The 23937-nt window shown below is 32.5% G+C and overlaps 1 protein-coding gene across 5 annotated transcripts in view; it reads left to right on the top strand.

Annotated features, from left to right (window-relative positions):
• The window catches only part of LOC148616265 (uncharacterized), a 36348-nt gene that overhangs the window by 1872 nt on the left and 10539 nt on the right, over positions 1 to 23937 (top strand). The window contains exons 2-23 of one of the 5 annotated variants that reach the window (XM_088583146.1): positions 1044 to 1497; positions 1998 to 2059; positions 2376 to 2390; positions 3530 to 3636; positions 5115 to 5243; positions 5461 to 5512; positions 6124 to 6194; positions 6471 to 6605; positions 6970 to 7047; positions 10961 to 11032; positions 11942 to 12062; positions 12605 to 12760; positions 13033 to 13192; positions 13699 to 13783; positions 14835 to 14882; positions 16905 to 16945; positions 17294 to 17447; positions 17895 to 17968; positions 20429 to 20582; positions 21039 to 21224; positions 21617 to 21796; positions 22052 to 22237. In XM_088583146.1, the coding sequence (XP_088439272.1) occupies positions 1094 to 1497; positions 1998 to 2059; positions 2376 to 2390; positions 3530 to 3636; positions 5115 to 5243; positions 5461 to 5512; positions 6124 to 6194; positions 6471 to 6605; positions 6970 to 7047; positions 10961 to 11032; positions 11942 to 12062; positions 12605 to 12760; positions 13033 to 13192; positions 13699 to 13783; positions 14835 to 14882; positions 16905 to 16945; positions 17294 to 17447; positions 17895 to 17968; positions 20429 to 20582; positions 21039 to 21224; positions 21617 to 21796; positions 22052 to 22237 (2670 nt within the window). In that variant the 5' untranslated portion in view covers positions 1044 to 1093. Of the gene's footprint in view, positions 1 to 1043; positions 1498 to 1997; positions 2060 to 2375; positions 2391 to 3529; positions 3637 to 5114; positions 5244 to 5460; positions 5513 to 6123; positions 6195 to 6470; positions 6606 to 6969; positions 7048 to 10960; positions 11033 to 11941; positions 12063 to 12604; positions 12761 to 13032; positions 13193 to 13695; positions 13784 to 14834; positions 14883 to 16904; positions 16946 to 17293; positions 17448 to 17894; positions 17969 to 20428; positions 20583 to 21038; positions 21225 to 21616; positions 21797 to 22051; positions 22238 to 23937 lie in introns of all 5 variants that reach the window. The other 4 variants (XM_088583144.1, XM_088583147.1, XM_088583149.1 and 1 more) reach the window with 4 other exon arrangements.

The raw sequence follows: 23937 nt of genomic DNA, 5'->3' as shown, positions 1-23937 counted from the left end.
CCTTGACAGGTACAAAAAGCTAACTTAAATAGGTATTTATTGAATTATTGAGTTATGATTAGTATTTTATAACACATAACACTTGAAGTAATTAATTTGATGGTTTATCATAAAAAGAGCAACAACAAAATTGAATTTTTTAGTCTTATCAGAATAAATTTACAGTATATATTTTCATTCAAGAGACTGGTTATTCCTTTAGTAAAATAGTGCATAAAATGCAAAAAGTTTATATTTTCCTTTTATTCCAATGCAGAAAAATGCATTTATTTATTCAATTTCAAGGGGAAAAGTGAAAAATGAAAAATTGTGCCATAAAATTTTCCTCCATGGGTAAATTCTAATCCATGGAGAACCTGCAGGCTATTTAATTGAAAATGTAAATAGATTGTTTTGATAAATATAATTACTGAATGGTAAGGACAGTCCTACGGGTACTATCATTGTGTTTATTAATGTTTCTTGTATAAGTGCATTGAATTAACTTACCTTTTCATGAAATGGTTGGCTTTCTTTCATTTCATTATTTGGATGGCTATACTACATCAAGCTTGTTCTATGCATCAATTTTCATAGTAGTCTACCATAAAAATCCTTTTTTCTGTGTATACTGTCAATATCAAATTTGCTATTTAACAATAACTGGCATAAATTTCAGCTTGTCCAGATAGCATAGAACATAGGAATAAAAAATATCAGTTGTAATGTAAATGTAATTGAAAGTAACAGAGTATTATTGGTCAATTTTGTAAAGTAATGCATTAAATTACCATAATCATTACAGCAAATTAGGCCCATTTCACCTTACTTTACCATTACCTTGAAATTGGCCACATTACATTACACATTACAGTTACCCCGGGCCTGGTTCTTATAATTATTTCCAGTAAAGAGATACATTTGTATTAAGAATTCCACACCACTAAGAATGCAAGACAGATAAATCTAAGACATCTAAACTATGAAAATATTAATTCAGAGTTTTGTTTCTGGTCTTTAAGTAAGTTCAACTGTCTATCATTGTTTGTGTTCTTTGATTGTAGTAATGATTTGTTTGGATAAAGCTACCACAATTCTTCAATGAAGATTAACCATGGAAAATCCTGAGGAAGTTCTGCCTGAGTTTCTGTCATCGCTGTTTAGTACATCATCCCCGGCCACTGAGCTTGGTTCACTCAAGTCAATACACAAACAGTTGAGATGTCTGTCGTCAGCTTTAGATAAATCTGAATCTGATGGTGATATCAAATTCTTGTTGTCAGCTCAAGATGGGAGCCCATACCCTGATGTCAACATTAGATCACTCTGTAAAACACAGAACCTTCTTAACAAGTTTACATGCTATTTATTTGAAAGACGTTTTGGTTGGTCAGAATCTAACCAGGATCACGTTGGTCGTCGTGTGCGGCGATTGTCTTGCACAGGTGTGACCTTGGAAGCTAGTGATGGACAACAGAAAGCTTTCATCAATGATCTTATTGATAGTTTATTGCAATGGTAATTTATGTATTAAATATCTGTGTACTAAAACATTACACCTTTTTCAATTTAATAGTCATACAAACAAAATTATCAAAATTGGATGAAGTCATAGAGTACTTACAGGTGAATTCAACTCTTTAATTATATATGACAGTATGTCTGTAGTGTTTAGAGATAAAAAATATGAGACAGGCTATCTTGAACTTTCTCTGACTACAAGTTAACGTATCCTGTAAAGTTTTTTTACTAATGATACTCTATCCCAATATTTAGATTTTAATAGATGCCCAAATCAGAACACAGAACATGTTTGTTTAAAATTCAAACTACATGTATTACTTTATTGAGAGCAGTTCTCTGTAATCACCAAAATATGATGGCACATAAGAAATAAAGAGCTACCACAGGTGGTATTATTTTGTAAAGAATTCCGTAATGAGCAAAAAGATGCTTCTATATCAATTTATATTGACTTAGATGTGCATTTACACCTAAAGGCTAATATTATTTAATAGGATTCTCCATCAAAAGATTACAGAAGAAATGTTGTTGGCATTGGAATACACTTTAAAACAGGGTGAGTTTAGTAAAACTGTAATAATAAATTGTACATATTTCTATTTGGTAATTCTTTAAAGCACTTTGCTCCACAAATGCCAAATAGTAAACTCTCTTAAATGTTCAGATAGCCATACTTGAATATACTTGGTGTTATTTTTTGATAATATTGATTGATTGTAGTACAAACAAGACAAATTAAGTAGCCACTCATATTCCACTGGTAATATTTATGATAATGTAATTAGTATACACTTATTAAAATTTTTACCAATTAATTTACAAGGAAGAAAACACTATTATTTGTAAGTTAACACTTAACTGTAAATTTACAGGTCGGAATGGTCATTGTAAGTAAAATGAAATAAACCCATCAAACTGAGTTCATGACTTTTCCCTTTTTCCATACTACTAACTTTGCAGATTTATGGCACATTGTATATTTTCCCAAATAATTATAATATAACTTCGTAGTTGTAGGTTTCATAAAGAGTGAAAGTTGAATATCGCAAAATATCACTTCAAGTAATTTCATTTCAAAATCATAACAAACAAGCTTTGGTGAGTTTGTTGTGAAGTTGATATTTTGTGATATTCACCTTTCATGTGTTATAAAACCTTTTTCTCTATGATTCTCTTTGAAATTTTTTGCTGCTTGACATACAGCATCTGTCATGGCGGAAATTCTAGCAATCGTCCTTCTATGACATCAACAATGTTGTCGGGAGGACATGGTTAGAAACATCACTTTCGATCATTCAGGTTTTATAGATAATAATACACAATCACACAAAAAGCAATTGCAAATGTGAATTTGTCATATCACTATTCTGCATCATATCATCCATTGTGTGATACGCATACTATCCATCCAAGAAGATGATAAAACAACCAAATCATAGAGAAAAATAGATATATCTTAGGAGTGAAAGTCTTTATGTCTGCTTTGAAATATTGACATTGACTTCCCTTTCCTTACTGAACAAACCATAGAATTAGAATACATCTTTTTTTTTTGCATCATTAGTTTTGCAATAAATTCATCTTTTTGTAAAAATTTGTCAAATGATATATACATGAGTTATGCATGCTTAGTATAGTGTTTATACACTTTATTTATAACACTATTAGTAATGCATTTGAGTTTCTTTTTTGTTTAAACAATTATACCAGAGCAATATTGGTTTTTTATTATTTGTGATATGACTAGATATACATGTACAATACTTGGTCTTTTCTAAACTTGTATGAAATTTCTAAATGTCCATCAATCTGGCTGGCTACTACATCTACTTGAATCCATTAATTTTATTAAATAACATATGAGAGACATTCACATTGTAAAATTATTTTTTTCGGACTGTTTTGTGTTTGTAAGATTTTAAATCTACCAAAGTTTCTATGTAGTGATTTTGTTATTGTGCTCTTGTCAAGTTTGGAATATTTTGTCTATTTTCTTTCCTTTATTATGGAATGTTTTTTTTTATAGTGTCAAACTTACCTGTGGTAAGGAACAGAGCTGTAGTTCATATAATGGATTGGTTAAAGGAGAACAGAGAAAGCCTGGATACATGTTCCTCATGTCCTATCATACTGGTAAGGTCAGAGCAAGCTTAGATTCATGTCCCTTGTGTCCTATCATACTGGTAAGGTCAGGGAAAGCCTGGATACATGTTCCTCATGTCCTATCATACTGGTAAGGTCAGAGCAAGCCTGGATTCATGTCCCTTGTGTCCTATCATACTGGTAAGGTCAGGGAAAGCCTGGATACATGTTCCTCATGTCCTATCATACTGGTAATGTCAGAGCAAGCCTGGATTCATGTCCCTTGTGTCCTATCATACTGGTAAGGTCAGGGAAAGCCTGGATACATGTTCCTCATGTCCTATCATACTGGTAAGGTCAGAGCAAGCCTGGATTCATGTCCCTTGTGTCCTATCATACTGGTAAGGTCAGGGAAAGCCTGGATACATGTTCCTCATGTCCTATCATACTGGTAATGTCAGAGCAAGCCTGGATTCATGTCCCTTGTGTCCTATCATACTGGTAAGGTCAGGGAAAGCCTGGATACATGTTCCTCATGTCCTATCATACTGGTAAGGTCAGAGCAAGCCTGGATTCATGTCCCTTGTGTCCTATCATACTGGTAAGGTCAGGGAAAGCCTGGATACATGTCCCTCATGTCCTATCATACTGGTAAGGTCAGGGAAAGCCTAGATACATGTCCCTCATTTCCTATTACACTGGTAAGTTCAATACATAAAGAATAATAGTTACTTTCAGTTTTGATGCTGACAATATCATGTCGAATATCTTGATGAGCATGCATACAAGGGTCTAGATATTCCACATGTTATTGTCAGTACAAAAATAAAAAATAACTGTTGTTCTATTTATCAGTAATCCAGCTTTTGCATTTGTTAATCACTTTAATGTACATTTTTTAGACTACGTTTGTTTTGCCAAAGAGCTTGTAGTGTGACTACACACTGTTGTTGTATAACATCATTTTCATCTCCAAAGAAGATCAGATGATGTCACAATCACTCAAAATGTTTTAACGAGTATTTTTGAATATCTTGTCTTGTACGGGTAATAGAGAAATAACTAAATAAGTTTTGATCATGTTTCATAAATCTTTATGACACTTCCTCAAAACATGTTTTCATGAGAAATGTTGATTCCCCTAGAAATCAGATTGCTAACGTAGACCTTGCATCCGTCATTTTCTGTCATCTCATCTGAACAAATCTTCTCTTCTGAAACCACAGAACTGATTTTAATAACACTCTGCTGCAAAATCTTAAAGGATATCTAATTGAAATTTTTATTGGCTATGACCACAAACCAAAAACCATGGCCTTCATGGCTATTTCTAGAACATAGAGGTAGAGGAAACTATTTTAACTTGACAGAGAAAATGTCAGGCCCTTCAGAGCCTCTAGTGAAAATTCTCAATTCATAATGAAACTAAGGTTCAGAGACCATTTGCTGAATTGATGCATTAAAATTAGACTTCAATTAAATTGAATAAACATAGATGTCCATTTTAAAAACATATTCTTTATTTACAGAGGTTGATAGAGATGTCACTGACAGATGTGTGGTCAGCCATTAGAAATTCCTGTGCCAAACAATTAGGTCACATCACACCATATTTACCAAATAAGTATCAAGAGGAATTGTTCAAAATTTTGGTCACAGTAAGTGCTGTTATATTATTTCATAGTTCTTATCACATCTGCATGGTAATTTTCAACTGAAATTTAGAAAGTGGAAGTAACTTAAAAGATAATTTTATTTATACATGTTATAATTAGCCTAAATTACTGTATATTTTCTCAAACTTTAGTTGTCAGAATTTTCAGATTAATCATATATATGTCAGACTTTAGTTAAGAACCTTTGTGAACATTTCAGATTTGTAAATGTCTAAACAGTTCATGGCAAGCAAAGGAAGGAGCCATAATGGGTGAGGATTCTTGAGTTTGTTTTCAGGATTTCTTTTCAAACAAATTTTGTGTTGAATTGAATATCATTGAGCATATATAATACATGTATATAAAACTTGTTAGTTAGTATGGTAGAGATGTCAAATTTGGTATACCTGGTGCTGTTGAAAACCTTTCTGCCTATATAAATATGGCCCTAGATACAACTGGAAAATCAGGAGAATATTGTTGGTCACATGACCAAAAAAGTATGACATACTTTTCAGTCTATAATAATGTAAACTCTACATATAATTTGACTCCATTGTCAAACTTGAATAATTCTTTGCTTTCATGTAAGTCAGCATCTTTCTCATATCATTGATCTTTAATATTCAGAAGTAAACAGGTTCATTAATGTTCATTATTCATTATAAGGTTCGTTAAACCACAGATTTATGTTCCATTATTAGTTCATACCCAGTGATTCCTCTCAGAATACAAAGCAGATGAACTTAAAGCAGAATAAGAGAAGAATTGATTCATACTGGTGTCATGGTATTTTTATCCATGCCAATTATTGAACCTGGGATTTTGATAACTAAATATTCATTGATGAAAGCATTTGATTTGTGACCTCCCTTTATTACAGGTATCAGTGCTATGGTACATCATTGCAATGATAGAAAGAATGTTAACTTTGATTTGGATGAAGAAGTCACAGTAAGGTTTCTCAGTCATAAGTTGGACTAGTTGTAGTATTGATATCTCCAAAACACCGATTAAAGTTTAGGGTCTTTGCTTCCAGTTTCAGTATTACTAATATTATATTGAACATAAAACATACACAACTTAGAAAAATGCCTTGTTCGTCAAAATATATTTTACCCCAAATTATCACAGCTGTGAAGAATAGGAATTAACGTAATATCTTCTATGTACAATAACATTTGGCTTTGTATTTATTATGTTTCATTGAACTTGTTCGTATTTTTTCAGAAGTCTTCAGCGCCTCAATTTATTTCTAGTCAGGTTCATGATGTTGTTTTTACTTTACTATATAATCCACAATTGACAATACGAGAGCATGCAGCTAAAGCCATATCTGCTTACATCTCTTCTGCTAATATGCAGGTTAGTTAATGTTTAAGTATCTTTTCCAAGTGAATGTTTTAAGCTGAAAATACATTACAAATTTGATAGTGGTAGTTGTTTTTACCTGCTTATATAAGAATGAAAAGTGTCAAAATAAGTTGTTGCTGTTTTTTTTTTGGTGTTTAGTGTTGGTTGACTCTTCCAAATACAGAGTTCTGAATTGGTTTGCAATATTTATCTTAATAGGTGCTAGCCTTAAGTGATTGCAAGATTTGGTAATGGAACTTACATACCAGATCATTCTGCTTCCAGGGCTAGAAATACATTTAAAAAAAAATTGAGGATGAAAATATAGTTATATGAGATATTTAATGCATTTGCTGTTGTTATATTCTTACTTTAGGAGGCCCTATCTACATTTGGACAAGTATTGTTAGTATTGCGGAATGGCAGAAGTATTGCTGATGGGGTTACTGATATTGTAAGTTTTTTTTATTCTTTATATGATGGTTTAAAAGAGATCTTTTGTATTCTAAAGTGTTGTTTCCAGTAATGTAAATAAATGTAGTATCTGAAGTAAACAGTTTCTGTTCTTTCTGTATATCATTAATTATTAGTTCTGGTGTTTGACACAGATCTCCAACTGTAACATTTCTTTCTTCAAAAAATGTAAATGTTTCTTGCTGATATATTATAGTGACATGAATGTAATTAGACTTTCGAAGGTATTGTCTATAATAATGTTTATGATAACGGTAATAAATAATTTAGAAAACTCATTAAAAAAAAGTACATGGTACACAAACCAGCAAAATCAGGGATACATTGGAAATGAAATAATTATCTGTCTCTGTGAGTACTCCTTTATTGGAATGATATTGTTTTTATTACTAAAAATACGTTACCATCATAAATTCTGAGTAAGTCTATCTGCGCAAGTCAAGCAGGCGGAATCCCCTATCTAAAAATATCATCCAATGGGATGACATAATAGTAGCCATCTACCCTTTATTCATCCATTTTAATTTCCACCTGCACAAGAAGACACATGTGGTAAATTATATTGTGAATAATATTGAAATTTTGTAATATTAGAAATTCCTTTTTTTGAGGACTTTTCTTTTATATTATTATTTTTTTGTATATTGATACTTAATTATGGAGTTTAATGTTAGTAGCCCATTTCAAGCCATTACTGGCAATGATGTTTTTTTGGATGGGTCGTTACCTTATGATAGTCAGGTGGTTACTCTAAATGTGTCTAGTCAATCAACTGACGTTTTAACTTCAGTGACTAACACTACTATTCCACAGACCCCAGTTGTAGGTTCTGTGGATAGTAATAGAGTAATCCCTACTATAAGTACGGTAACTCTTACAGTATCTAGGCCAGTAGACACCACGGGTTCAGTTTCCTGTACCCCTGGTGTTTCTATGGGTCTAAATTTACCTGGTTCAAGGCCTCCAGTGTCTTACCGTGGTGTTACTTTGCCCTCCTCGGCTAATAAACCCATGTCTTGGTCAAGACATCCCTGGCCTCAGACATACCCTTATCCAGGTTTTCCTTGTTAGGTTTTTCCAGGTTTCTGGCCTTATGGTAACAACTTTGGACCTATTGGTCCTCGAAGTTTCACACCTAGTTTGTCAACCCCTGCTCCTCCTATAGCAGTGCTTTGTAGTGGTGTTGCTATACCTGCAACTGCACCTACTTCTTCTGTTAGGTATCAGTCTAATCAGTTTACTAACTCTTCTCCCTCATTAGATGGGTTTAAGAGTGTTTTAGATGACTTTCGTCAATCCATATCTTTGGAGTTTGTTGCTTTCTCCAATTGCCTCACAGCTTTGGAGAAAAATACCAACCAACCCACACCTAGCTCCTCTATGACTCCACTTCCTACAGTTCACAACTCTGAAAGTGAACATGAGAATAGTGATGATGAGGAACGCTTTTCAGTGGCCCCAGGTAGTCAGGAAGGTAATTTTTCATCTGGTGAAGAAGGTGAAATTAGGGATCAGGTTCCTCAGAATGTTTCGGTTTGTAATACTGCTCGTTCTGTTATTGATTGGTCTCCTACCAATTCCAACAAGGCTGCTGAAAGTGAGGATACTCCTTCTACTTTGAAGGATCTTAGAGATTCAGTTTATTCTATTATGAGAGATGTCAATAAGGTGCCATTTCAGTCACCTCCCAAACCTAAGAGACTCACTTCAACTTTTGAAGTTTCTTGTGGTATGTCTACTAGTTTCCCAGAATCCAATCACATGTCCACTTCTCTTCAAATTATTAATGAAGGTATCATAGCCAATGAGTCTCATTTTTCCAAGGTAAGTGATTTTGGTATAACTTCCTTTAATGATCATATCTAGGGATTATGATATTTTCAATTCCACTTTGGGTAAGTTGGTTCCGTCTTGTGATAAAGCTTTCTCTTCTTCAATTAATTCAAAGCCTGTGGATGGACTGCGCCTTTCTCAGTCTGTCTGGTCTAAAACTGAAAATCTTCTTAGAAATGCTTCTCATGTACTAGGTACAGCGGAACATTATTTATCTGCTGTAGCTCCCTTACTGAAAGATATTGCTCCTCCTCCTGAAGTAAAACCATTTTTACTTCAGGTTGATAAAGCTCTTGGCTCTTTTCAGCTTTTACTTATGGGAAGTTTGGCAAATTTTACTTTATCCAAAAGATCTGAGATTCTAGATAAAGCTAGAGTTTCAGACAGCCTGAAGGATTCGTTGTTAAAATCTCCATTTGGTCTTCCTCTTGTTGAGATTCAGAAACAGCTTAATCATACTCCAGCACCAGTAAAGGTGAACGTTTCTCTCTCGGGAAATAATTCTAAGAGAGGTGGTTCTTCCTTCCACAGAAAAGAGAAGGAAGGTTTTCATTGAGGGCGGTATGAAAGGTGGTTCTAAGAAAACGGTTACTAAACACCAAACAGGTAATTTTAAAGGCAGTAAGAGGTCTAATCTTTCCACCTAGGAAGTTGCCCTCCCATACGTTACTGACAAAACTCAATCATCCAGAGGGGGATTAACTCTACAATTCAGAGCTTTACCGTTCGGCCTATCTACTGCTCCTCTAGTTTTCACCAAGGTTATGCAGACTGCCATAGCTCATCTTCACTCTCAGGCCATTCATATTCATTCTTATCTAGACGATTCTCTGTTGAAAGACCTTTCTCAGGACAAGCTTCTCGTAAACACAAATCTTGTCATCAAACTGTTTCTTTCCCTTGGGGTTCATAATTTCTTGGAAAAAGTCAGATCTGATTCCTTCTCAAGACATTACCTGACTCATCTAAGACTAGTTCTACCTCCTCAGGAAAAATTTCAGAACCTCAGCTTGAAAATTCATCAGTTTCTTTCTCAGGAAACAGTTTCTGCTCGCCAATTTTGTCAGCTACTAGGTCTCTTGAACTCTTTAGCAGATGTTGTTCCACTTGGTCGACTACACATTCGACCTCTCCAATTTGATCTACTTCAACATTGGCTCCCATCTTCTCAGAATTGGGAATATCAAATTCCAATTTTTCCTCAGGAATTGTCTCCCTACCTTTTATGGTGGATTGTTCAGGAGAATGTTTTGAAATACCAGCTTTTGTCCTTTCCAGTTCCCAATCAGACTCTATTCACAGATGCTTCCAACCTTGGTTGGGGGCGTATCAGGAAGGTCGTTCAGTATCAGGGGTCGGGAGCCCAGACTTACTGAAAGAACACATCAATTTTCTAGAGATGAAAGCAGTTCTTCTGGCAATCTCTCATTTTCAGCATATTTTACAAAACAAGTCTCTTGTTCTTGCATCCGACAATATGACGGTTGTTGCTTACTTAAAAAACCAAGGGGGAACTCATTGTTTCAAGCTATTTCTTCTTGCAAAAGAAATTCTTCTTTTTTGCAATCAACTTCAGCTTCAGCTAGTAGTTTGTCATGTTCCAGGGAAACTCATTGTCTTAGCAGACTCTCTATCGAGAACTCTAGCCCCACTGAATACAGAATGGGAACTTCTCCAGTCAATATTTCAAGCAATAACTCTTCATTATACCATCATAAATTATAGTTCCTCCCAGCCTCCCCTTCATCCCCTGTTATTTTTTTGTATAGCTTCTTGCTTACTTTTGAAAATTAAAAAAAATTAAATGGATGAATAAAGGGTAGATGGCTACTATTAGGTCATCCCATTGCTTGACTTGCGCAGATGGACTTACTCAGAATTTATGATGATAAGTATTTATTTTATAAAATCCCATTTTACTTTAAAAATGTTAAATTTTGTGAAATCAAGAGACATCATTGTTAGCTATATATTGAAAATGTTAAAAAGTTATAATGTTAATAACTATGTACATAATTAATACAGAATAATTGTTCAGCTCAGTTTAATATTTAATGTAGATATTACCAGTGGAGTTTCTAGACGACTATGCTTCTGAAGGATTTCTCAATGTTAGTCTGTTTATTCTAAAGGTAAGTTGATATAATACTAAGCAGTTGCAAGTTAGTAGAGGCTTGTGTTATGATGACATGTAGATGTTCATTCTACACTACCACTTTTTGATTTAACAGGATTTGAAGGATTTTTTAAACTTGAACATTTTTGAAACACATTAATGGTTTATAGTCATTCATTCATTCCTTTATTTCATCTTTAACACAGATTGTTATGTGTGAATTGATAAATACAATATAAGCACATATAAAGGAACAATGATATAGTAGAATAGAAAAAAAGACAATTATGTACACAGTATAAATAAGATTTGTACCAAGTTTAACATTTAAAAATGTTATTGAGAAAACAAAAAAACTATGAAGTTAAATAAATAAAATCATCTGCTCTTTTTCATCCTTAATCCTTTCCTTCATGGCAACATCTGATGCTCTTATTTTTACCCCACCCCACCCTCTCTCTGTATGGGGATTCAAAGGTGGGGGCAAGCCCTCTTGCTGACAGGAAAATCTGGAGTCCTTACAGCTATGCAAAATGGCCATAAAATGTACTCAATAGCTATATTTTATGAATTTAGCAGGTTTCTGATCCTACCATTTAATACTAACTTTTGATAATTGGTTAAAACCAATTTTCAGTGAAAAAAAATCATCAAAGAATGAGCTTTTTCTGTCTTTTTGAGGCCCCTTTTGTCTCCATGGTAATCATGAACCTGACTCTGCATTTGGTTTTCAAAGACACCTGACCAGTTAATACTTCCACCAAGTTTGAGCTTTTTTGGGCTTTATTTGAAAAAAATTGACATTTTGAATTTTTTGTTGGAATCACTTGTGTAAAAAAAATAAACCCATCAGCCGAATTCCATGAAGGAAAGGGTTAAGTCAAACCATTTTTAACTTTATGATATAAAAATATGTCATTTTCAGACCTTACCACTGAATATTTTACTGCCAAAATGGTCAGAGTATATCTCCACATTCCTTTTGTATCTGTCTCATCCAGCCTCTTCAGTCAGACAGGCTGCCAGCAATATCTTTAAATATTTAGGTAGGTTAAATTTACAATTGGAGGAATTTATAAAATTATACTGGTAATAAAGTTTTCACTATGATTTTTGTACCACTGCTTTACAAGAATTTAATGGCATCTTTAGTTTAGCCATCGTGTAGATTTGCATGAAGGAAGTTAATTATTGTCCTATCCTTGCAAGGGACAAGCATGTTTATCATGTTACAACATCATACATACAAATTTTTTTAAACTACTCAATGAATTTTGAGGATCTTTGATAGAAAGATTAGGCATCATATGTAGATGTACATGAAGGAATATAATCATTGACATGTCACTTCTTGTGGGAGATAATTTGACTTAAAGGGTTTACTCAATGATGGGGTAATTTTTTTGTTAGCTCACTCACAGGATTTCTAGTTGAAACTTACAATACTTGTTGAATTTTTGTGATGAATGGGATGTAGGATTGCATGTTTTAATTAAACTGCTTTGATTTGCTAATTATTCTTTTGAGGATGTTTAAAGTTAATGATTTGTTTTAAATTTTATAATGTTAACTGTGTTTTTTTTCTAAGTTGCTAAGAGTAGTCATTGTGTTGTATTGGTCAAACTGGTCCTGCAGTGTCTGATAGAAGGATGGGAACCAGACTTAAGTCAGCTGACCAGACCAGATGATCATCACCATGGTACTATGTGCAATGGACATGTTACATCTGTAACTTCTGTCAAGAGTAATTATCAGTCTCATACATTCCATCTGTATATTCATTATTTGACCCCACTGTAAATTAGAATTTGTATGGCTTTGGTCAATCGATAATTAAAAGCACTTTATCATCTATTTAAATTGCAGTTCATTCAAAAATCACAAAATATAACTCCCGGAAAATTTGTGAACCTTTAGTAATGAATTAGATTTTAATACTTGTTTATCTCAAATTATTATCAACAAGGCTTCAACAGTTCAAGATTATCAAGATGACATTTGACAATAATATTTTAGGTTCCCAACTATTAGATGCTTGGGAGAGTAAAGAGGGTAGATTGTTTGCCTATGAACTTATCATGAAATATCTACTAAAAAATCACTGGCTGTATACATTTGGACCAGCAGGAGCAAACTATGTAGACAAGTACCAGAATGGGGAACCAGAACAAGATTGGTAAATATTTTAGGTTAAGTTGGCTTGTTGGATGGGAAAGTGTAATTAATTGTATATTTACACTTGGTCATGTATACTAAAAAGTTTTACATGTAAAACACCGAAGACTTATTCTCTAGAAACATTGATTTCTTAATGGTTATTTATAATTTGGTTTTTGAACCAAACAAATAAATTTTTCTTGTTGTTATATTTATATGGTTAGGGTGGTTTTTAATTACTTTGACTACACAATGCAGGGTCTCACATGGTTGCTCTTGGGGATTCTGTTATGTTAAATGATCAAACTGTTGTTGGTGGTGGAGCCCAGCCTACAGGATACTTGATCAGAGTATACATGAGTACATTTATCAGAGTTCTGTGTATGTCCCACTCTTAACTGAGTTACAGTGATGACACTCTAACTTATTCCCAGAAACCATATGGGTCTAGGAGTGTTACCCAACTTTAACTATCTGCCAACTGAAGATTCCCTATTTGTATAAAATGCTTTGTCTTTTTAGCAGTGGTGATGGTATTAATGGTGTTAATGATCAAGGTCAAGGTCACAAGGTTCTGAACAAGTCCCATACAGTAGATGCAGGACATGAGGTAAGATAGTAGTTAGTGCAGATCATTGACACCATTAGGATAGATTTGAACCTCTTTTGGATGGATGTCAATCTTTTTACTTCTTCTTACTGCAATATTTCAGTATAATCAGCTTTGTAACTATTACATATTACGATTAGTTATAATGACATTACATGTATGTCATACAATTTTTTCAATAGTTTTATTGGAATAAAGTTGATCATGTGACTTTCATTCAGTACTTTATCTACAAGTCAAAATCATCATTCAAAATATTGTCTTGATTGTCTGATATGTATTTGACTTGTCCGATCTGCCATGTAATGTCTTTAGTGATTTGTTTAATGCTTCGCTGACAAATATTGCAGAAAAAATTGGAACCATTGATAGAAATGGCTGAACATTTTCTTTGATTTTGGCTTTCTTTCCAACATGTCCAAAGAGTGAATTTAATGTTCAGTAAATGTTCTTGGTATGTTTCCTAAGATCCATATTATGGAGATGCAATATTAAAAAAAAATACACTCCAAAATCAGTGATTGGGTTATAGGGGACATGTGCATTTTATCACATTTCACTTGAAAATGTCTCCTTAAAATCAGAAACTTTTACTAACAGTGTAAAAGAATGGCCCATTGAAATTCTAAAGATTGTCAAAAACGATGCATTTTCAAAATCTTAATCCCAATCACTGCCCAAAATGAATGTGTTCTTCAATGAAATAGACATGATAATACTTATCTTTTGATCATAATTTTGAAATGATGACAGGTCTTGTAAGATAAATATTAATCTGTAGTTCAGTAGCACCTTGCCTGTGAATTGGTCATTATCTGTGTTTCAGTCATTAAGGCTATGCTCTTACTATTTACAATAATGTTTATATCATCCCAAATAAAGGATGTGTTTAATCAATAACCAGTTATCACTTGAAAGTATATGGTCAGAGCATTTTGACTGCTACAATGGAATAGTTGCAGTATAAAAGTACCAGTTTCTATTATGTATTCAATGTTAAGTCAAATCTCTTAAATGTGCATCCCATATAACTTATAGAGACTATTTTCAGTGTATTTCCAAGAGAATTCAGTATTCAAAATCTGACAAATGTTTTAATGTGAGTATATCAACACTTCCCTGTGTCACTCTTTGATCAGCTGATCATCACTCTTTGTTTGTTTATTTACCAGCTGATGGCTTTAGGTTCATTAATTAGGACCTCTAATGGAATAGTATAACTAAAACTAGTTTTGAGAGAATAATTTTATATTCCACTTTTGTTTTTCTCATTTTCCATTTCTATTTATTTACATATTATTGACTGTCAAAATGTAATTATTTAATGCAATGTTTTTTTCAGTACTGTCATGTTTTTGTTGCATATCCCTGATCTTTTTTTTGGTTATAAACGAAGAAAGAATATATGCATAACGAAAGCATTTTTTCATTAGCCAAACTCAGAATCAAAAGAAACCTCATGTAAAATTCAAATCATTGGATAAGATGTGAAATAATTTTTGTGTATTTACTGGTAAGCTTCATATAATGTATTATGACAAATTCTCTTTTTGCAAATTGCAATTTAAAAGATTTACTGATAAGAAAAGATTTTTTTTACTCGTAATTGTATTCTTTTTAAAAAACTTAATGCATTTGGACTGGTTGCTAATTGCCAATTGCTTAATGCCTTTAATTTTTTAAACTGAGTGCATAAATGGAGATTTTTCTTCAGGCTTGGCAGTTTTTGTGTCTAGAATTTTTTATATGTTTAATTCTGCTTGCATAAAAAGGTAAAACATGATATCTATATTAAGTTTTTGATTGATTTTAACCAGATTATGATGAAACAAAGTTTGAGACTTCAGGTAGTTCTCAGCATGGTTATTATTGCATGTCAATATCACAATTTATTACCTAATTATAAGGTTTTATCTTGTTTATTACATGTTGGCCTCATGCAATAGACACTTGATCTCAGTATCTCAGGACAAATATTCTGGTCTATTGCATCCAACCCATGTAATAACTGTATAATATTTTTGATCAAAATGAAATATTATATTTATATTCATTGTTATATAGCTGTATGTATTAACCAATGATGAACTTTTATATAAGTCACATGAGCATCACTTACCTTTCTGTGATAGGGTATGTAAGTCTCATCGTGTGACTCTGTGATTTCACAAGAATGGGTCCCAATCTACCATTCAAATGCATGGAAACTTATCATTAACTGAGCTTTTAGAAAAGTATTTGAAGCTAAACATCTTTCTGTGTTAATATACCAATCAAAAATGGGTAATGTCTATTTCTACTGGCAAAAGTGTTAGGAAAAGTTATAAATAGAAGATTTTGTATTGTAATGCACCATTCCCACATCCCAGAAGTAAACAATAACATGTGCGGATCGGTTTTCGGATTTCAGTATGTTGTACATTAGGAAATCCAGTAAAGAAAATGAAACTAGAGCAAAACTTACAAATCCTATTTACAGCTAATAGTTTATATTGAATGGTACATCAGTTTTTAACTCTTAATGATATAAATTTGACACTGAAAAAGTGGGTCATGCAAATTGGTATGTTGTTCCTGTTACTTGCAAATGTACATGGAGCCAATTACTTTACACTGATGTATAATAATCTATTATTATTATTATTATTATTATTATTAAGATATTAAAAAAACTGTAATTTCATCCAAGCAAATATCAATGATGACATTCTACTCAACACTTTAAAGATATTGATTTGTCCTTCTTATCTGTCCAAACTTAATTGGTTTCTACCATTCACTGCACAAGGACTTTTAAAATTTTTAATCACATTTTCTTTGTCATGCAATGAATGGAAGATTGAAATTTGATAATTTTCATTGTATATATTGTGAAGGAGTGATTTTCCTTGTATTCTATATATAAATTTTTGTTGTTAGCTTTTGCTGGATCCAAATTTAGGTTTACAATATATTATACTTATGTGGTAAGCGATATTGCACCTTTCCATGTTCACTACTCATTAGTATTTCAGAGGACTTAACATTCCTTTGGGCAAATATTATAATGAAAGATTTTGATACAATTTAACTTCACTAGACTGTAAATTAGGTATATTTTGAAATTCTACTTTGTTTTCAGTATGGACCACAGTACAATAGAGCTCAAGAAAACACTCACAGGTAGAGTTGTTAGTTATTATAAAATTTTCAAATAGGTTTCGGGTATGTTATATAATAAGAATGACTTGCTGCAAACAATGTATTTTGAAATACATTAAGGTTTTAAGTGTAAGAACAACTATCGATGAGGAGGTTACAGTTTTTTTCTGTGATTTCAACAGTTTTATATTGTTTGTATCTACATATTTTTTGTAATTAGCTCACTGCACATTTTATAAAAAAATATTATGCTTTCTGTATTTATGTAAGTAATGTGCAGGTTTTTAAAACTCAGTCCCCTTTTCAATATCTTGTGTTTTCAGAAAACTCTAATGGTTTTTGTTTTGTTTATTTCATTTCATTTGATAGGAATTCCCATTCTTTATCTGAGAATCCAGACTCTCCATGTAATCATTCTGGTTCCCAGGTACAGGAGGATGTTTTCATACAGGGACCCAGTCAGTTTGATACTACTTATTCTATACTTCATCAAATACAAGTCTTAGAGAAATCAAGTTATAAGGTATATAACATGACTGCATTCATAACCCCTTATCTTGGGAGGATCCTCTAGTACAATAGACTCTTGTAGTTAAAAAGTGTAACATGAACCACTTATATTTTAGAATCAATTAATCAATTAAGACATTCTGAAATAAGAGGATAATCTGCTTATGGACTTACTGTAAACAGTCTGTGCATTAACCTATGTGTTGTTCTATATTTAGAGGGAAATGGGTAGAAACTCAATCAAATACCATGGCTCCAATAACATAAACATTACCATGGTAACACACTATATATAATACACACTTACAAAGCTGGGTCTTCCCCCAAAAATATGTTTAGCACATGGTAACTATGGTAGTTTTATTATCAGTTTTTAACAGATGCGTTTTTCATTCTAGGAATAAGCCTAAATATTAAAGAGAATGTTCTCTGCTTTACTTTCATAACTACTTTTTTTCAGAATAATCAAAATAGTAGTAAACATCACATGCATGCATCATCTTTAGAAGATATGGAGAAATTACTGAAATCTAGGTAGTATGATTATTGTTTATTGTTATTCCTACACATATAAAAATAGGAGATATGGTATGATTGTAATGAACAGTTAAACTAGGGGTCATTACATGGTCTTTAATGATGAGCAAAACTTATACCATAAAGCAAGCTGTAAAAGTTACTAAAATAAATGAAGTGAAACTATTCATAAAAGATGAAAATCAACTTAATCTGTAGAAAAAAAAAACATAAAATGAATATTAATACAATAAGAAACAAAGACAACCACTGGACTCCAGGTTTCTGGCTTGGGACATGGACTTAAAGTATGTGGCAGGGTTTAACATGTTTGTGAGTTCTCAATCCTTCCCCTAACCTGGGACAGGGATAGGAAAATAAAACAAACTTAGAAGTTTGGGTGTCTTTAGTAGATGGGTAAAGATTTAATCAGTGTATTTGGTTCTCAGAAATCAATATGTAAAGGGGGTTTAATATTTGTTATACATTTACCCATTTCCATTCCTTAAATGTGGTACACAGAATATGCTTATGAAGATCTGTCTGTATATTTGTGTGTAACCATCAGGTTAACACCATGGATGTAACTTTTTTAGGCTACTTAGACCTTAGATTGAATATATTTACATAGGATTATGTTCTGACAAAGTAATATTACCAAAATAAAATGCATCATTTTGCCCAGGTTTGGTTGTTTACATGAAGACCATTGGATACCTGTTCCAAAGGAATGCATTTTTAGCTCACCTGGCCGAAGACCATGTGAGCTAATGCCACCCTTGGCATCCATCGTCGTCGTAAACAATTTTTCAAAACTCTTCTCCGCTGACACTACTTGACCAATTTGAACCAAACTTGGTATGAATGTTCCTAGGGGTTTCCTGCATAGAACCGGTGTAGGGATTTTTTATCTGTCAAAAACATGGCCACTGTTAAAATAGAAAAATAGAACATAGGGATCAGACATTAGTTTTTCACATATATCTCCAAAAACGTTAGGTTTAGCTAAATTCTGACATGGGTAAAAATGTTCAGCTTGATGAGATCTATCTGTGGACAAATTTTCATTTTAATCCATTTAGCCATGTTGGAGTTATTGCTCTTTTTCAACATTTTTTGCTATTTTTTATGTTATTTCTTTTAAAAATCTTCTCCTCTGACACAATTTGACCAGTTTGAACCAAACTTGGTATGAATGTTCTTTGGGGTATCCTGCATAGAACTGTCATGAGGTTTTTTCATCCATCGGAAAACATGGCCACTGTTACTAAAAATAGGACATAGGGTCAGACATTGGTTTTTCACATATATCTCCAAAATCGTTAGGTTTAGCCAAATTCTTTCAATAGCTGAAATGATCCTTATTTTTAGGACTACAAAAGTCTTCAGGCATAAAAGTTGTCAGATGCCTCCTTAAAAGAGTTATTGTCCTTGACAGGGGAAAATTTCAGGTTTTTTTTACAGTTTTCAACCAGTGTCTTGAAAACTATGATAGATTTAAACTTTAATTTGCTAAAATGATCCTTATGATAAGTCCTATCAAAGTTTTCTTGAGTCAAAATTGTTGGACAACTTCTTGTCTTCTGTTGACTTCTTGAAAGGCAAAATTTAACCAGGTGAGCAATTCAGGCTCCTGGGAGCCTCTTGTTTTATAACTTGACCCATTTTATGGTTTTTGTTCTTATACACCTGGGCCTGTTTTAAAAAAATAATCTCAAATTGAAATTTTCCTCTGATATTCAGTTTCAAGTGATCTGATTGGTTGAGATTTGAGTTGAGGAAAATCTCAATTGATTTTTTTATGAAACTTGCCCTTGGAAGCTAGACAACGAGCACTATAACCTTCTTCTACGACCATGGTTTTGATTAAAAATGATCTTTCTAATACTACGTTTATTTACACAATCTATACATTCACATATGTGAATACAATGTTTATCGATAGAACTCTGATTTTTAACTGTCAATAATTATATGCCAAATCTGAACCAATGAACCCAGTTAACCTATATGTAACGGAAAATTCCCCAAATTACCAATTTGAACTTTTGCTATCTCAGTGTCTGTCTGATACAGATCATTAAACATGTTAAGGGGCTGGCCGCTATTGTAATAATTGGTTCCATGTACTGGATGACCAGACAAACAAGGACTATCTTATCTTAACTAGATCAAGGTTACTATTCGATTTCTATGTAAAATTATCAATGAAAATTAAAAGTGAAAAGAAATAAAACTAATAAAAATGTTATCTAAAAACATGAAAACTGAAGTCAAAAATATTATTGTCTTCTAAACAAAACACTACATGTTCCTTCATATAAACACCATGGTAAGCATTCATACTGATTATGTGGATACTACACATAACAATTCACAAATAAAGTTTTGGAATTCAGTCATCCTGTTAGAATAAGGTTTTCAAAACCCAAAGTATTTCACATTGAATTCCTAATTTTAATCTGCTTTATACTTCAGTCCACAAAATAACTCCTCCATAGAAGAGATTTTACAGAGAGATGTAGGGATAGTTGATGTAGATTGTCTCAGCAATATTCTCATAACAGTTCTACATCAGACACTACACTGTATGGCTGACAAACAGTGGGAACTGCGACGCATGGCTAAACAGGTAGCAACACTTTCCTTGTTTATATTTCATAAATTGCTCTTAAAGCAGCTTCAGCTTCTCTATCTTCAAGTTGGTACAATTTATAAGTCCATTCTAGGTATCGAATGAAGTAACTGCTTTGAAATAGATTTTTTATCATCACCAAGTAACTTGTCAAGGTATATAGTAACACTGCCGCCCTTCTACCCTTGTCATCACCCTAGAAACAACATCCCTCAATTCATTTTTACTAGCTGGATACATACTTTTTCATTACATCTATAACCATGTTGATTTTGAGGTCAGAGGTCAAGGGCTGCATTCAGTTGATGATGATGAATCCTATAGTTCAACTTGACCTAATGTTGGTTTGTTTCTAATATATATGAAGAAGTAGAGTATGTAAATCCTTATGTGAGCTGTGACTCAAATTGTTTTCTGTAAGTAATTATATAATACATAGTTTGTATATTTTAGGTTCTTCCATGTCTAGCAGAAGTAATACGATGGTATGATATAAGTATTTTAGAGACAATATGGAAATCCTACTTGCCGAAGAAGACTTGCCTTTTGACATATGCAGCTGCTGTGATACTTAAAGAATCTGTTGTTCATAGCATCAAGTTACTTCCCTTGTTACAAAGACCCCCAAATGCTTGGCAGGTTAGTCTATATAACCAAATGTATTGCCATTTTAAGAACATATGTGTTTATTCAAGACATATCTTTAATTCTGGAACCTAACTTAAACAGACCATACAAAACTTTGGCAAAAGTAGTTATGAATCACAACTCCTACAACTAACCATTTACCTGAAGTAGTTTTGCAACAGCTTTAAAGACATCTTTTTGCTTGTACCTCTTTAGAATACCTTGTTCTTAAAAAAAATTATGTCGAAGATTATCTTAACTCTATTGGTAACTGCATTCAAGATTTTTGATTTAATTAACAGACAGATTTTGATTTCAGTTATTTGCAAGACTTAAGATATTTTTCAGGTTGGTTGGTTTGTAGCCTGATTTTTTAACAGTAAATAGAAACATTTTTGTTTCAGGATTATGATATGTGCAAGAAAATTATATCAAAGATTGTCAATAACATCACTGGTGACTTACAGAGTTATCTCCCTTATATGGACACACTTTTACAACGACCTGTTTTTGACAGACTGTCAGTGGTCTCAGCATGTAGTATAATAGCAGCACACAGTTACTTTAACATTCCTACTGAGCAGGTAAAGCATAATGTGAAACATCTTACTCTGTCATCACAAGATACTTTACCAAAATACAGTTTTCTAATGCAGTATAAATTCCTGAATTATTTGCTTATCTATGCTATAAAACAGCCTTTTAAATTCTTCTGCTTAGACTCTGAAGTAAGGAATAGACAAATATTAGAATATTTTTTCGACTTTTGATTGTAAAAGGTATAAACATTTCTGTATAGGTTTTGATTATCTCAATGATAATGAAATTATTTATTTCAGAGGTTTAGCCAGATTGCCACAGTGTTGTCATTCTGGAAGCTATTGTTTTGTTTCTCTCATCCTAACACCAGAATCTCTAAAGAATTACTACAGGGAACAGATATCCGTCTATTTACCTCACCATTTGATGGCTACCTCAGTTGTTGTCTGGTTAAACCAGAGGGCAAGTTACAGTGTGCTAAGCAGGTCTGTTCTTTTGTTTGTTAATTTCTTTATGCTTTAGACATATTCTACTGTTCAGATCTACCAATAAAACTTCTGATATTCTGGCAATTATAATACATGTAATGAAATATCTTTTTACAGTTAAGTAAAAAAAAATATGGGAGTCATCAACTCATTTGGAGAGTTGTGACATCTTCTTTTCACATTGTTCTTGAGTCTCCCTCTTATGCATATTATTCAAGATTTCTTTTGTTAAAACAAGCAGTTTTGAATGAAGCATGACACAAAGAATAAAAGTACATTATTTTTAAATAAGTATATTGCATGGTTTAGGCAAAAATGTACTTTTAGATCTCACAATTTTTGTTGGCCCCACAGAGTACACAAAATTTTACAGACAGTATGTACTTACATATTCTTCACATTTTGTTTATAAGTATGATCATCATGTCTGGGAAAAATGTTTGCTTAAAATGGTGCTTTTTGGAAAATTTTCCCCTTGAAACTTTCTGGCAAAAAGCCTCAAGAAGCCAAGAAAAAACACAAACCCATTATCCATTTATTCATTCTATGGACTAGATTCCCTTGTGTACCAACTCTGTTATTATATGTTTTGTAATAATGTTCAAAAATAATATCTGTGGAAACAATAACAAGATGTATCTTTAAGCTAGGTTTTAAATCAAGATACAGCTACATCACCTTAAATCTTGAATCATTTTGGTATAAACTTACAGATATTTATGCCATCCATCCGTCGTCAACACTTTGGAAGATAACTCAAAAACACTTTCATCAACTTTCATGAAACTTTGGTGAATTGTTCATATCTATTGATGTAAGCTCCCTTTCGATTTTTATAAATTTCAGATTTTTCGTTTTCTTGTTATGAATTTTTTATACTTAAAAAAGGGGGATTTTCAAGTTTTCAGACAATAACTCAAAAATAATTTCACCAACTTTTATCAAACTTTGGTGAATTGTTCATATCTATTGATGTAAGCTGCCTTTCGATTTTTATAAATTTCAGATTTTTCATTTTCATGTTATGAATTTTTTATACTTAAAAAAGGGGGATTTTCAAGTTTTCAGACAATAACTCAAAAATAATTTCACCAACTTTTATCAAACTTTGGTGAATTGTTCATATCTATTGATGTAAGCTCCCTTTCGATTTTTATAAATTTCAGATTTTTCATTTTCATGTTATGAATTTTTTATACTTAAAAAAGGGGGATTTTCAAGTTTTCAGACAATAATTCAAAAATAATTTCACCAACTTTTATCAAACTTTGGTGAATTGTTCATATCTATTGATGTAAGCTGCCTTTCGATTTTATAAATTTGAGATATATCACTTCCATGTTAATGAATTTTTTATACTTAAAAAAGGGAGATTTCAAGTTTTCAGACATTAACTCAAAAACCCTTTCACCTACTTTTATCAAACTTTGATGAATTGTTCATATCTATTGAAGTAAGCTCCAATCTGATTTGTATAAATGTCAAATTTTACGTTTCCATTTTATGAAGTTTTACTCTTTAAAAAACAGCATAAAAGGCTGAGGAAATTTATTCATTGAAAACGGACCATTTATGATGATAGTGCCAAATTTTTTGTGCATTTTTATTTACTTTTTTTTTTTTTTTTTTGGGGGGGGGGGTGGGGGGGGGGATATTTGACAGGGCTCACAGTATTTCTAGTTGATCATATAACTTCA

Source organism: Perna viridis, chromosome 5, assembly GCF_037379345.1.
Source record: "Perna viridis isolate PV_CMFRI_1.1 ecotype Kerala chromosome 5, ASM3737934v1, whole genome shotgun sequence".
Lineage (NCBI taxonomy): Eukaryota > Metazoa > Mollusca > Bivalvia > Mytilida > Mytilidae > Perna > Perna viridis.
Note: the sequence above shows the minus strand (reverse complement) of the source record. Positions and strands in the feature narration are given on the sequence as shown.